Genomic DNA, 14,545 nt, shown 5'->3' on the forward strand with positions numbered 1-14,545 from the left:
TCTGTACCATACCTGGAAGGAAGGAATTTCACCAATAGCTCCTGAAAGTCAACCTTCTCCTCTTTTTTACACTTAGTGTTTCGGACTCTAGCAGATCTCCGTTTTGCTGTTTCACCACTATCTTCTGTAATTCTCCTTCTCTTCACCCCTTTCTTGGATTTATCTCCTGCAGATATATCACCTGAAAACAGAATTAAAAAAAAAAAGAAAGAAAGAAATACTGACAGATTAAACTGACAAAGAAGTGGATAACCTTTTTAGAAAAAAATAATGAGAAGGTACTCTAGAATAGAATACTCTATTTTCCTTCTGAAAACAGCATAAAATTTTTTAAAAAACAACAGAATATAACAGAATATAAACTGGCTATGGTATTTTGCTTAAAAATGCTGTTCTGAAGCAAAAAGCAGACTTCTTACTGAAAACTCTGCATTTAATTATTCATTAGAAATCATTATTTTAGTCTCAAGAAGCTTCTGCAATGAGAATCAGAGGAGTCTGCCTTTACCTCCAACACTACTTGTAAATTCGCATGAATATCAATACTGGTAATTCTTTGAGAGTTTTAGATATGTAAATACATAATACAACTACACAATAAAATATTCAAACCTCTTGCTACAAGTTTCAAATAAATATAGCTGACAGCTTGGTTCTCTCAGGTCCTTAAAGTTACACATAAAAGCGGAATAACCAAGTCTTATCTTTTTATGCAATTGCTCATTCATTTCTAAGGAATCCAAGACTCTACACCATCAGCAGTTTGATATGCAACACTGCTGGAAAGGAGATATGATTCTTCCTTTTTTCAGTCTGAGATTAGAAGCATAAGTCAATAGAACAAAAAAAGGAGGGGTTAGATACTCCTGCACTGGTGTAACAATTAAAAACAAACCAACCTGACTCCCAGATCCATTAGATAGGAAAGAAGTCCACTGTCCTGAACACTCATCCCATGTCTGAGTTGCCAGTCAGTGATTTTCAGACAGTATAGGTGGCTTACCTTTTCCAGTGCAAACAGGTAACAGATAACTTTATTTGGTAGAAAAAAAGTGAAGTTGTGTTCTATGCTATACACGCTAAAAAGTTTCTGAATCCACCAACAAGCAGTTCAGAGACAGTATTTCCCAGTGTATTCTGTAGTGCTTTTCTGTAGCGCTTTTAGTACCCAGATAAGCTAGAAAAATCACGAATCTTAAACTGAAGTACCTTGCTCACCTACAGTAGCTCCTGGTTCCAATACATTCTGACTGTGGCTTGGAAAATTAGTTGTTGCTGGAGTATAAGATAACACAGGATCTGCAACTGTCACCACTGCACTAGTGCTGACAGGAGTTGGCTGAATAACACTGACAGGAGTAGAGGTAGGAGAAACAATCAAATGTTGAACCGGGTCTCGGTACTCTGACAGATCAATTCTCTTTCCCAGACTGGGTCGTGGAGGATCACATGTTGTGAGGTGGTGATACATGGCAAGTAAAGCTTCTCCTAAACACTTCCATCTGCACATGAGAACACAACGGTATCATAACTTCATTAGTTCCTGTCACATTATTTCTTAAATTGTATTTACAAGCCTAATAGCATTCAACATTGTCTTTCCCTAATAATTAGAGGTAGCAAGAACAGCTTTTTCAGAAGAAGAATACATGTAATCTGAGAGTCAAAATCTGCTACACAGCTAGAGAGGCTGGAGAATATCTTCTAGTATTCTTGTCATGTGGACCATTGACTGTTCCAGGCCTGGAAGAGAGGTCCTTAATATCTTTGCTTCTTGAATGCACCACTATAAAACAAAGAACAAAATATGGCAACAGAGAAAAGTTTTCAGAGGAAACTGGTGCATCAGCTGAAGTAGGAAGGAAATGTCAGTCAGTGTGCCTAGTCTCAGAAAATGTCTTTCATGAATAAAAGATCTATGCAGTAGTTGCTGAGGAAATTAAATTACTCTGTACTGAACTGTGAAAAAAAGAAAGCAGTGTCAAAAGAAACATTTTCAGATTCTGCATTTAATCAACAACAGTAAAAAATCACCCTTATCTACAAGTAGACGTAGCTTCTCTGCAAGACAACCTACATGCAGAGTCCATCAATGTTCCACGAAAATGTGCAATAAAAAATAACCCTTTATACATTAATAAAGAAGTATTTAACAACTTAATAGTATCCTTATATCTTGCTGCAAATAAAGAACAGCAATTTGTTCACAAGTTTTCAGCATACCAATAGTAAAAAATGTTTTTTTAAAACCTAAACTTACTTTGAAGTTCTTGTACAAACTAGTCAAAAAAAAATCCAGTAATACAGCTGGAATGATTGCGAAATCATTCTCAGTTAAGATTTTTTAACATCAGTCCAAAGTTCTAATTCAAAGGTTGAAAGTTGATAGATATGTGGCTTACAATAAAATTGTAAGCAGACCAAAACAACCTACTCATAAAATATGGAAGTATTCTTTTTTTTTTTTTTTTAAGCAATAAAAGCCTTCTGAATAAGCTTAAAGTGCAACACAGATGTCAGCATAAGTAGCTTCTGATAAACCTGTTAGAAACAGAAAATATGAAGACCTACGTGAAGAAGGGAATTGGCTGGACCAGTCTGAGGTCTGGTTCTCTGTCTCGCACTAGCAAAGCCTGTCTTTTCTTACGTAGCTCCAGTGCTTCATCTATGATTCTTCCTGTTTCAGCTGTACTCACATTTACATTATGGATAGACATGTCACTGGGAAATATTAAGAAATGAAGAAAAGGGTTTGATTTTTTAAAAGACAGATTCATTTTATATTTTCCTATAATATAACAAAAATAAAGGGTTAAAACATGCATTAAAGAAACATTATTTTGCAAACCTTATAGCCTACAGTAAAAGTGTTCACCACCAGAAATCTCTGCTCTGTTAAAAATTAAGAAATAAGTTTAGATTGTCCTACTCTGTTTCCCAAATACTGAGGAATGAAAGGAAAGCGGTAGGTACTGTTTTCTTTCTTGAACAGTGGTAACTTAGAAATTCATGGTTCAGAAAAAAAAAATGTACTGCTGAGAAACTCCTTTCATTCCAAAGTGCTACTCTGAACAATTCACGTAACCACAAAAAAATTGGAGTTGAAAATCATCTTGTATATTGCATGTCTAGGAATGAATTTTTGAAAGTTAAAAATAGTCCACTCTCTCAGAGATACCACAGTCCAGAAACAAAAGCCAAGTGGCTGAAAGCCTTGGCTTAATTCAGCATGCAATTAATTTTAATAGCCAGCCCTAAGATAGCTTAATAAATCAGGATCTCTTTAAGTAAACAGAACCTTCTGTGAAGTTATGCATTCTCTTCTAAATCTTCACTCTAAATACTCTGTTTTCACATTTCTGATGTTAGAATATAAAAGTTCAGTTACCTTGGGCAGATCCCGTAAGTTTTATGGGCCTCTACTTTCTCCCTGACATGTTTAATTTAAAAGATAAGTGTTTAAAAGTGTCAGCAAGACACTGTTATAGCTTAAAGCATTATATCACACCAGCTTTTCTGAACTACCTGAGCCTAAAATTCACACTCCAAACTCAGCACTGACTCTAAGATGACACCCACCATTTGAGGAACATCCTTAAAGAATCTTTCCGGAGGCAAGGTTGCTCCTCAAAGATCTTCTCCTTCAGAACCAATCCTTTGCTGTACAGACAATCTTTTTCCAAGGCTTTGCAGATAAAGTACAAACATGCTGACAGAGAAATGAAAATTGAATGGTCAATTGCTACTTTGGCTCACTCAAACGATCCCATTTCCGGGCTTCATATACACCACTAAACTCCATCTGAACATGACATTTAGCAAAACCAATAGCTTTGTAACGTGTCAGATAACGACATGCATGAAAATACAGTTAAAACAACCTATTACCTCTTCTCAAGTATTACATTTAGGAAAAAAAAAAAACACATTAATTTTCTTTAAACACTTGCTGTACATTTTTTGTTAACTTTTAAGACTCCCAATCCTGCACAAACGGTATTAGAATTTTGTAAAGCACAAATGTTTACCATGTTCATGGTTATCAAATGTCTTCCACTACTGCAATAAGCAGTGAATCCCGCCCAGGCTTTTGCTCACATGTGAAACTACATAAAGAGAATTCGGTTTTACAGCTTCCAGACTGACAGACAGCTCTTCTGGAGCAAAAGTGAATTTACAATACAGTTACTCTGAAAACAGTGAAGTGATTCTTTCTAAAAACTGAAAGACAATTTATTGACTGGTCTGGGCTACAGAAGACACAGTCCAAAGCTCAAAGTCAAAACATGACTTGCTAAGGATCAAATCCCGTTAGCCAAGCAAGTCACGGAAGACCTAACAGCTGACAGACTCTGGAGTAGAAAATTCAAATACCCTTAATTCAGACCTCATTTATCATTGACAATATGTCCTGCAGTCCATATCAAACACTTAACATGTCAACAGCACATCCTTCGGTGAAAAATAGCCCACTTGACACTTGATGGAACACAGAGGTCTGACAGTTTTCATTCCCCTTCCTCTTCCTCTTATACACCACTCGTGATTTTGTCTACTGAACTAACAAACATGCTAGTTAGGTATTTGTTGCTGTTGTTTTTTGGTGGTGGTGTTTGTTTTTGTTTTAAAGAAAGATATTTTAACACCAAAAGCAGAGATCCAACACCAAAATGCAGATCCACTCATATTTATTGATAAACACCATACCGGGCATTTATTTTTAGGATAACCAGAATTCATACAAATCATCACTTATCATGAAGGAAAAATCTTCACCACATCCTAACATACTGCACGCCTATGAGAAATATATTTTTCTCATTTACAATTGCATTGTGTTACAATATTTTAACATGAAATTACACATTTCTTCAGATTTTTTTTTAAAGGATTACTACTGTACTTACTTGTGTAGTCACTGAGTGTGTACAAGACTGTGATAAGGTTATCTAAACAAGGCCAGTGATCAGGATTACACCTGAGACCTTCTTCAAAAGCATGACGAGCCAAAGGTAGGCGGATGAGTTTTATTGCCACACGACCGATTTTATACCATAGGTTGACATCAGTAGAGTCTAGCATTACAGCCTAGAAAGCAGAACAGACAACATTGGTCACATTTCAGATGTGACATTGGTCACATGCATAACTGCTTGTTTACAGAAACAGTCCCTGCTTTAGTTTTACACTGAGACACTACTGGCTTGGGGACTGAATGGAGAGCATATAAAGTCAGAAAGCACACAGAACTCAGACCTATATACAAACAAGGTGTGCTGAGACGGGTACACTTGTATTTTGGCAAGTTGTTGCAAACATCAAGGCACCAGTATTTTATTTCAGCTGTACTGTACCTCCAAATAAAACTCCATGGCTGTCTCTAAGTCATCCCTCTGTGCTGCCAGTTGTGCTAGGTTTTTATAGGTGGAATATTTTAACATCAAGCCTGGATGTTTCAGCCCTTCTTTCTCGTCACCAGAAAGAACTGCCTAGAAACAGTAAAATAAATGCAACATGAGTATTAGGAATTAGTCAAACTAAAAATAGCAACAAAAAACTTGCCAAGTGAGAACACTGACATTTGTAATTAGCCAATAAGAAATTAAGTCATACAAAATATAATAACAGTTTATAGAGTTTCATTCTCTGAAGGTCACTGACCTCTCGCAAAAGACGAATCTCAAGCAGTTCATGATAAGCTTTAGCAGACTCTTCAAACCGGTCATGTTTCTGAAGGTCCAAAGCCTTGTGATACAAAGCAAAAGCTTCTGCTTCCTGTAGTTTAAAAAGTCAGAACATATTCTGTAGGGTAATTTTATCAAATATAACAACAACATTATTATTTTTAAGCAAAATTGGATTATTTCATGCTTTTATTTCACCATTTTTCAGACTAGCTTCTGAAAAGATAGGGTGCCTTTAATAGTACTTACTGCTGCATATTAAGTCTTCACCCAAAAGAATACTAGCCTTACTAACTCAGTACAACTCAACTGAATTTAGGTTGATAAAGGAAGGTTGAAGAGGTAAGTTATTAACAAAACTTTCTTAAGAACAAAAAATTATGGATAAACAACCTCTTCAACAAGAGAGGACAAAATTCCCACCCATTATATCACTTCAGAAAACTGTGGGTTTACTTACTTGTGCTTCCTTTGTCTGTGTTTTATGACTTTTGAAGCTACCTTCATAGTCATCCTCAATTGTGGAGCTTGCGTTTAGTGCTGCAATTCGAATCTAGAATGACAGTTGAGATTCCACAAGAACCGTTACATCTACACGAGTCTCAGTTTCTCTTGCAAACTGTTTGTTTGGTTGGTTTTTAAAAAACACTTTACTTGGCAAACACGCTACATTGTGAGGTCCCTGCATAATGCTACAAGAGCTGCAATGAATTTAGGCGTCACTAATACAATATATGCAAATGATAATACATCAAAATCTCTTCCCCAAAGTCAGCTAAAAACAAAGTTAAAATTTCAAATGTCTTTCGAGTAATAGCTTCCCTAGAAAGCACAAAATATATTACAGGGATGCTTTTCAATTTCTTAAATTTATGAATTGCTACAATCACTCTTGAAACCAACAATCTCATTATAACAATTTATTCTTTCTTATTTCTCGGAAAGAGAAAGTTTTCAAGTTCTAAAACATCTTGAACACCATGTCAAATAAGCCCTTACCATGTTTGTAAATATTCACGCTGTCCTTCTCCAGGATTAGAAGGGAGTGCTAAACACTAGAAAATCTGGAAAGCAAATTGGATTAGAATATTTATTCCATCCATAAAGGAAGCATTCAGAAGTAAAAGACAAGCTAGATTTACTTTAAGCAATAACCAATTAACTGTCCTACATCACCCTGCCCCCCCCCCATGCCAAGAGACAAATTGCCCTACCACGTAAAAAAAAAAAAACATTAAAGTTAAAATTAACTATGGACAGAGAATGAACTACAAAGTTAAGCACGCTCATTACTTCAGGATGGCTTTCCTGGTGGTGATGGGGTAGGGGAAGCATTGGCAACGCAGTTAAAGCTGTAAGGTTATTTGGTTAGCATATATTGAATTAACCCACACTGTAGTAACATTAAAACATGAATCCCTGAAATGACAAAAAAACTCACAAAGGAAAAGCTTCTTGTGTACACTGGCATTACATGAGCATGAATCATTACAGCTTATGAAATTTCTCTCCCATTAATCAAAATAAAAACGTAGAACTTTTCCTGTACCTTTCATCTGCAGCACAAAGCAGGGTGCTCTCTCAAGTCTCTAAGAATCAGCAAGTGCCATGGTTTCTAGAACAGGAAATGAAAAAATGGAAAAGCCACCCAAGTCCCATTACTTTGCAGCAGATCACAGTGGCTACTCATTACTCAAAATACTGTCTGCACCTAGAAATTCTTCTGACTTAAAATGTTTTATTACTGCTATCCCTGTTACAAGTTACAGCCACTGCATACGCACTTAGACCTTTTATTTTTATACATTTCTAAAAATTGAACTTTTACTAACTAGTATTTCTTCATTCTGCAGGAGAGCTACTAATATTTTCAGTCTTTTTACCATTGATAAGAAGCTTGAAAGGGAAAATACAGATTATAAGTGTGAAAGTTGTTTTTCCACAGAATTAAACCCAGATTTATATTCTATAAACTGCTTGAAACATGTTAGCAAAAGCAAAACACTATGGAGTTTTGTGTGGCTTTTTTTTTTTTTTTTTAAGAAAAAAAGCTTCGCTGTTATGTATAAAGCCTTTCCATCAACTGAAACAGAGATGACACATGCAGAACAGGCTAAAAACTGTCTTTAATATTGGAGACCACATTAATAGAAGAATAATTCCAAAATTAACCGCAGCAGGAAGTAGTGGGAGTTTTGAAGTATAAATTGAATTCATACATTATCACGATTAATTCTGCTTGTAGAAAAAAATGTGCTTTTTCATTAATTTCATCAGTTCAGCAGGTACTTTGTTTGCCCACACACTATTTATTTTACCTGCAGCTAAATCAGACTGACAACTACACAGCAATAAAGCATTTTTCCTTTTAAGTCACTCACTGAACATTAATAAAACATCAAAGACAATAATCCCTTGTCTATATTGCACATGTAGAAAATACATGCAGACTAATGGTATCTCTTTTCAAAAGTATTGAACGCCCCAGGTTTTGACAGAAAGTGCAGACACGACATCTAAGCAAATAAGGCTGTACGATCAAATCAATTAGATATTTAAACTGAGGATTTTTAAGTTCACTTACAAATACGCCCATCTGCAGAAACGCATTCGATGCCTTTGCTGAATCACATAGTCTTATTTAAGGCTGTACCAAAGTCAACAGGAAAGTCTACAATCAGTAGTTTACTTCCACGGCCGGACTGCCAATGAGACTGCAACTACAGAAAAGGCGAGGAAATGATTTTAATTCTACTTTAGTTTAAATGAGAAGTTTGTGACAAATATTTAGCAGCTCTCCTCTCTGGTGGTCACAAATTGAGACCACAAAACCAAACATAGCGCAATGCCGCTGGAAACAGGACAAAGACGCAACCTTCATACAGCTTTTACACTGCTATGCTAGGCAAGTGGGGTTTGGGGCTTTTTAAGCCAGGCACTGGATGTGCACGTTATCCTGACTGCGGACTGAGTTACAACAGCCTCAGAATATCTCAGAATAAACTTAAGTCACAATAAGAACTTTCGGAGCAACATAGCAACATCAGTTAGGCGGGGAAAAACAATCAGTCCAAACCACAAAACTTTAAAATCAGCTTGACATCTTTCAGTTGCAAGAGTGTCTTTGCTATTAAACTGTGGTTATTACAGGTGAACACATTTCTAAAAGGCAACAATAACCATTAAAGCCTCTTGACTTTAAAATCTTCTCTTTTTCCCTTAGTAGGTTAAAACTTAGGTAAAAATTTCAAGCGACTCTTGTTCCCAATTATCCGTAACATGCTTTGGGTGATTATTTATTTCGAAACCAGAAACAAAGGGAGTAACCTGATATTTCCTGGCATCTTTTATTGTTGCTGTACACAGAATTATACACTGTAAATACGTGTTTGTTTAAAGAAGGCTTGGGGTTTGGGTGATTTTTTGTTTTCTGTTTGTTTTAACACCGCAAAGCTCACCTCTGCCGCATTTTAGCGACAGCCGCTTTCACTGAAACGCGGTAACTCTCCGCAAACCGGAGCGGGGACACCTCTCCCACTGCTCGCCACACTCCCCTGCCCGCAGGGTGGCCCAAGAAGGGCTGGGAGGCGGCCGGGGGAGGGGAGGAGCCCCCGTTTACCTTCAGGGTGCCCTCAGGGAGCGGGGCAGGAGAGGCCCCGCCGCGCCGGGCCAGGCCAGACTCGGCTCAGCCGCCCTCAGCGCCGGGCTGGGCAGGGCAGGGCACGGCAGGGCACGGCAGGGCAGCCCCTCACGGCCCCCCGGGGGCTGTGGCGGAGGGGACACTCACCTGGCAGGGCCGCCCCGCTGCCCCGAGCAGCCGTCGGGCCGCAGCCGCCGCGGGGCTCCCGGAGCGGCTCCCTCAGGACAGCGGCGGCCGCCGCCTCCTCAGCGATCTCCACAGCAACCGCCCCGGAACCCGTCGCCAACAAAGCGGCCGCTGATTGGGCCAGGGAGCGTTCCCTCAGCCAACCAATGGGAAGGGGGGGAGAAGGCGGGCGGGAACGCGCTGCCCCGTCGTGAGGGGCGCTGCGGCCGTTGGGGGGGTTCAGAACAGCGCCCGAAGTGCCCGGTTTTGCCTCAGGTTCCCTGTGGGGATAGCTAGAGAGGGGAACGTGCTTCTACGTGGCTGAGATAGGGGAGGTTTTCCTCTACGATAGCATGATAATGATGTGAAGCAGTGATTTCAGGCAAACAGTTTGCTAAGGCAGCTGCTTGTGGAAAAAAATATTTAGAAGTAATATTATGATATTGCTATAAATTTCAGAGAGCAGGTGTATTACCTACAGCACTCATGAAGGCTCCTTGTGGGGAAAGCACCTGAGCATGCACAGGCTGTGAAGAACACGCTCAAGCCTCACACAATTAGTGGCATATAATCACGTCTAAAGTCACTGATTGTTAAAATGAGTCCACCCCACACTGCTGAAATTAAGCATGATCTCAAGCGTTTCACTGAATTAGCACCTCCCTTGGTTTTCATTAGACGTCTGGCAGGGTAGTTAGCATCATTAATTTTAGCTACAAACTGCATAAGCAAGAAAATCAGTTTGGGGAAACCTATAATATGCATATAACATAAGAAGAAGCTGTGTGTTGGCTTGACACAGTTCAGACTGAAGCATTTCACAAGTTTTTGTACTGTAATCTCCCTTTTGGTAAAGAAACACCTCAGGGCTGGGGTGAAATTTTACATACAGGAGTATGTAAATATACTTGAAATATGTATTGTGGGAGAAAATACTGGCCATCTTTCCATCTAAGAATGGGGTTGCCATCCACATACATTGCAGTACCACGCCATTGTGCTTGCAGAGTAATTTCAACAGCTATCATGATTTTGTAATACTTTTCTGACAGAAGTGCCCTTCAGGGTGTCACTGGTCCTCTGTCTTGTGTAAATACACAGAAAGGTTGTCCTTGCTTCAAAGGCCTTGATGCTAAGAAATAGTTACACAGTCTTCAAAACCAGGTCATTACCTTTGAATATGCAAACATGCCTACACAGTGATCTCAAACAAACCAACAGAGGCCATTTCTGGGAGCAGAGATATTTATCAGTTTTGGAAGGTTAAGCCTGGGAAGTTACAGATGTCAGTACAACGGTTAAAAAAAACTTACTATGGCTGGGAGATATTAAATCCAGATGACAGGCAGACTCCATACCATGGAAGCAGGACAATCTTCACATAGCATTCAAGGGAAGGGGATTTTATAACATTAATTTTGAATGATAGATAAGAGTGGTATATCTAATTTACTCTAACCAACAAATATAAGCAACAGAGATGTGAGAAAACATTTCCTGCTTCTAGAGGCTTGTGTGCATACTCTAGCCCACATAACTCCCCTCAGCATATCTTTAAAGGCCTAAAATAATACACTAAGCTAATCTAAAATTAGCTCAGTGTAAGAAAAATAGCCCATCTATTTACATCAACATGAACATAAGAACTATACTCAGTACCAACAGTTCATGAAAGAAAACAGCCAGTAGCAAGTTTATAGACTATCAGCATCTCTTTCTGCACCGACAGTCCCCAGCACCAGAAGTATTAAATTGGCTCAGGCCAAGACAAAAAAAAATTCGTAACCAAAGTTGTTCCCTTGATTAATATTTTAACTGCTCTCATAAAAAAGCTCTATGAAACATAAAATTGTCAAGCTGGTTATTAACCCAGCACTTCCACTGTGATTTTGCATTTTTCCAGGATGTTTTGTCAGACTAATGCCAGAATGCAGCTATGACATGTAAACAGGTAGGAAAGTCACATTTAATCTCTGAGGATCCTTTTATTGAGACATCTTTACATGGTGTACTCTTCCAAGCTTTCCCTCTCCTTGATCTCTCTCTGCCTGGTCAGTTCCGCAGTGCTGGGAAAGACAAGTCCCAGGGCAACAGCTAACACGGGGCACAGCGGACGGTGAGAGGAAGGCACAAAGCCTGCAGTAATCAACATGGTCAACACTGCCCAAACAAGCAGAGCTGGGGTACAGGGCAGAACAGGTTTCTGTTATGGAAATGAAGGCTTTGGCAAGAATTTCTGCTTGCTCCTTCAAGGCACAGAAGTACCTCCAGGAAACAGTTTGCGTTTGCGGATCAGGATTAAAGCTGCATAGTTCTCTGCATTTCAGAGTATTCATCTAAAGCTGGTCAAGCTCTTTTACACCATAGTGGCATAACCAGGGCTGCCCACCTTCTTCCCTGCAACAAAGTACATCTGAGTTATGTGTATTTCGTATTCAGTTCACCTGTTTATTACCTAGTTTCAAAAACATTTAGTTGAAGAGACCTGAGAAAATGCAGAGACCTGGGCAGCCAAGTATCTATCTCTAAGCACTGAGACCTATGAAAACAAAAGCCACACTAAGCCAATAACTGATGCTTACCAAAAGAGGTTCTGATAAATTTTATTAATCAGAGGTGTGGGCCCCCCAGTGGCCCTGAATGAGATTTTGCAAACATAGAAGATATTTAAGCTGTATAGGGAATAGCTAACCTCTAATGGTAATTAGAGAGGATATTTTCAACTATATTGAGACATAAACAAATAAAAATCTATTCAGAATTATGAAGGAATGCAGAAGTACTCTTCAGCCTTGTGTTTCCACGGACCTCCACGCTCTTAGCTCCTCTGTGCCTCCGTGTCTGGTACCTGACAAAGTCACAAAGCGGAAGGGAAACTGATTAAAGTTTTCATTATCAGTGGACGGCCGAGATAACATTATACATGAAAAGTACAGTGCTTTTGTTTTAATAAAATACCATTCACATTCCAGTTACAGAGTGATGGAGCATGCAGGTCCTACAAACCAAAACGCTTCCATTCAGAGTGAAGTGCAACAACAGCTGAAGTTGTAAGGGCCCAGGCTCAATAGGCAGAGCGCTGTCACTGTGCTAAGTCACCTGTGTACAGCTACAGAAGCCCCTCCACAGAGGACAGCGGGCTGAAAACTTCAGCCACAGGGCACAGTGAGATGCGGAAACTTCCCTAAACTCCCTGTAACAGTGGGGCAAGGAAAAGTATTTTGAACAGCTGGGTAAATGACAGGGATTAAATCTAGCGGTAGCAGAACCTTCAAAACATTTTCCTGTGGCACAGTGCAATTCTTGACAAGCAGCTGCCTCCTCTGCACACTGCCATTGCCACACAAATATTCAGCCACGAAAATTCTGTGGACAAATGAAACTTTGTGGGAGCAGTCACTGGCTGCTGGCCATGGTAGACCACGGAGCACAAAATCTGACATGAGCCTTAAATAAACAATGAAATAAATGCAAAAACCTCCCTCCCAGTAATCACATCCACAAAGGGTTGTTGGGGAGCCTGAAAATAGAAGAACTTGAAGGGATGTCCCAGGTCTCCTCAACCAGCCCAAGAGCCTTCTGCTGCCACAGGGAAACAGAAAATAGAATCTTTCTGCATTGCTAAGTATGAGGAAATCTGGAAAAACTGGAGAACCTCTGTGATTCTCAACACAACCGGATGTGTTCTGGATTTAAACAAGCTTTGCACTGCTACAAGGAGCTTTGTCTAGGCCTGGTAAGCATGGCCATCACCAGACTGCTAATGGCAAAACCACAGGGTGAGTTTTTTGCTCTCCAGCAACAGGCAGCTGGAGAGCCTTTGGGCTACAGGACAGGCTTGAGATAAAGACCTCAAATTATTCTAATAAAATCAGTACAGCTGATTGCAACAGTCTTCAGCTTTATAGGTACAGGCTGCAAAGACAGAATCGAATCACACAGGTGAGAGTGCAGGACTACTAGAGCTACAAGAGGAGACAAGTTAAGTGGAGCTGGTCACCTCTAGGTTGTCTTCATCATTGCTTCGTTCCCACGGGCTGCTCGAGGGATCACAGGAAAGTCATCACCGTCCTGTTCTTGCCGATCTGCCAGGGCTCCAGTGGGTAAAAGCGGATGACAATCCTTATCAGGTATAAGAGCAAAAACACATCAGTTACTATTTTACAACGAGTTGTTATCCCTGCCCGGACTGCAGCAAGCTAGAAAATCTTCGCTAAGCTCCAGCAGGCTGCTGCTCCAGGCGTTAATTTAACAGAAGCGCAGGCAGGCTGCGTGCGGGCAGAGTACAAACAGGTGCCAGAGTTCACCCGCACAGACCCAAACTCAGTCTGAACTCCTACGAGAGACTCGTCCGTTTCAGAAGCACCCGAGCACCTCTAAACCTGTCGGGTGTTCATCCTGACGGCACCCCAGGGCCAGGGGAATGAATGTTCCTTTCCGTGTGGGGACGGGGCAAGGGGCCGAGCCTCCAGCCCCATGTCCCGGGGCCCAGAGCGGTCCCATGGGCCGGGACAGCCCGGGGACAGGTTGGGGACAGCCCGGGGACACAGCCCGCACTCACCGCTCGGTGCCGAGGCCCAGCTCCGCCGTCAGGAAGTCGAAGAAGCGGGCGCTGTGCGCCTTGTTCTGCTCCGCCGAGCCCACCACGCCGATGGAGGAGACGAGCAGCTGGGCGCAGGGCTCGGCCGAGCCCGACACCACCATGGGCAGCCCGCTGCGCACCGTCACGTTCACCCGCTGCCGGCACACACACGGTCACGGTCACGGTCCCGGTCCCGGTCCCGGTCCCGATCCCGGTCCCGGTGCCGGTGCCGCTCCCGGCCGCCCCCCGGCCCCGCACTCACCTCAGCGGGCTTGCCTAAGATGGCGGCGCTGGCTGCGCACAGCTTCTGAGGCAGGTCCGGCGGCAGGCGCTCGGCCGCCAGGTTGGTGTCCAGCTCCACGAACGGCATGGCGACACAGCCCTCAGCGCCGGCAGCCGGGCACGGGGAGCGGGGAAGCGGGCAGAGGCTCCTCCCCGCCGCCGTCCCGCTCCGCCCCGTCCCGCCCCCCAAGA

At 41.4% G+C, this 14,545-nt stretch overlaps 2 protein-coding genes across 6 annotated transcripts in view; both read right to left on the bottom strand.

Moving 5' to 3' along the window:
* CABIN1 (calcineurin binding protein 1) overlaps positions 1–9,630 on the bottom strand; it is a 109,224-nt gene extending 99,594 nt beyond the window's left edge. For 3 of the 5 annotated variants that reach the window (XM_068653915.1, XM_068653917.1, XM_068653913.1), the window contains exons 1-12: positions 9,472–9,630; positions 8,269–8,404; positions 7,234–7,299; positions 6,684–6,748; positions 6,145–6,237; positions 5,662–5,775; positions 5,355–5,489; positions 4,908–5,088; positions 3,580–3,709; positions 2,572–2,721; positions 1,210–1,502; positions 13–181 (exon numbers count right to left, since the gene is read on the bottom strand). In XM_068653915.1, the coding sequence (XP_068510016.1) occupies positions 13–181; positions 1,210–1,502; positions 2,572–2,721; positions 3,580–3,709; positions 4,908–5,088; positions 5,355–5,489; positions 5,662–5,775; positions 6,145–6,237; positions 6,684–6,686 (1,268 nt within the window). In that variant the 5' untranslated portion in view covers positions 6,687–6,748; positions 7,234–7,299; positions 8,269–8,404; positions 9,472–9,630. The remainder of the gene's footprint in view (positions 1–12; positions 182–1,209; positions 1,503–2,571; positions 2,722–3,579; positions 3,710–4,907; positions 5,089–5,354; positions 5,490–5,661; positions 5,776–6,144; positions 6,238–6,683; positions 6,749–7,233; positions 7,300–8,268; positions 8,405–9,471) is intronic. The other 2 variants (XM_068653916.1, XM_068653914.1) reach the window with 1 other exon arrangement.
* A 2,431-nt stretch (positions 9,631–12,061) lies between these two features.
* On the bottom strand, positions 12,062–14,518 carry DDT (D-dopachrome tautomerase). The gene is made up of 4 exons (XM_068653922.1): positions 14,334–14,518; positions 14,051–14,226; positions 13,490–13,611; positions 12,062–12,337 (listed from the first exon to the last, which is right to left on the bottom strand). The coding sequence occupies exons 1-3, from the start codon at positions 14,439–14,441 to the stop codon at positions 13,539–13,541; spliced, it is 357 nt and encodes a 118-aa protein (XP_068510023.1). The 5' UTR covers positions 14,442–14,518; the 3' UTR covers positions 12,062–12,337; positions 13,490–13,538.
* Between the last annotated feature and the right edge of the window lie 27 nt (positions 14,519–14,545).

The sequence above is a fragment of the Anas acuta genome, chromosome 17 (genome assembly GCF_963932015.1).
Source record: "Anas acuta chromosome 17, bAnaAcu1.1, whole genome shotgun sequence".
In the NCBI taxonomy this organism is placed as follows: domain Eukaryota; kingdom Metazoa; phylum Chordata; class Aves; order Anseriformes; family Anatidae; genus Anas; species Anas acuta.

Coding starts and splice junctions, on each gene's coding strand:
- DDT (XM_068653922.1), bottom strand. CDS start 14,441: ATGCCGTTCGTGGAGCTGGACACCAACCTGGCGGCCGAGCGCCTGCCG. Junction 14,227..14,333: donor TCTTAGGCAAGCCCGCTGAG/GTGAGTGCGGGG, acceptor GTGTGCCGGCAG/CGGGTGAACGTGACGGTGCG. Junction 13,612..14,050: donor CTGGGCCTCGGCACCGAGCG/GTGAGTGCGGGC, acceptor ATACCTGATAAG/GATTGTCATCCGCTTTTACC.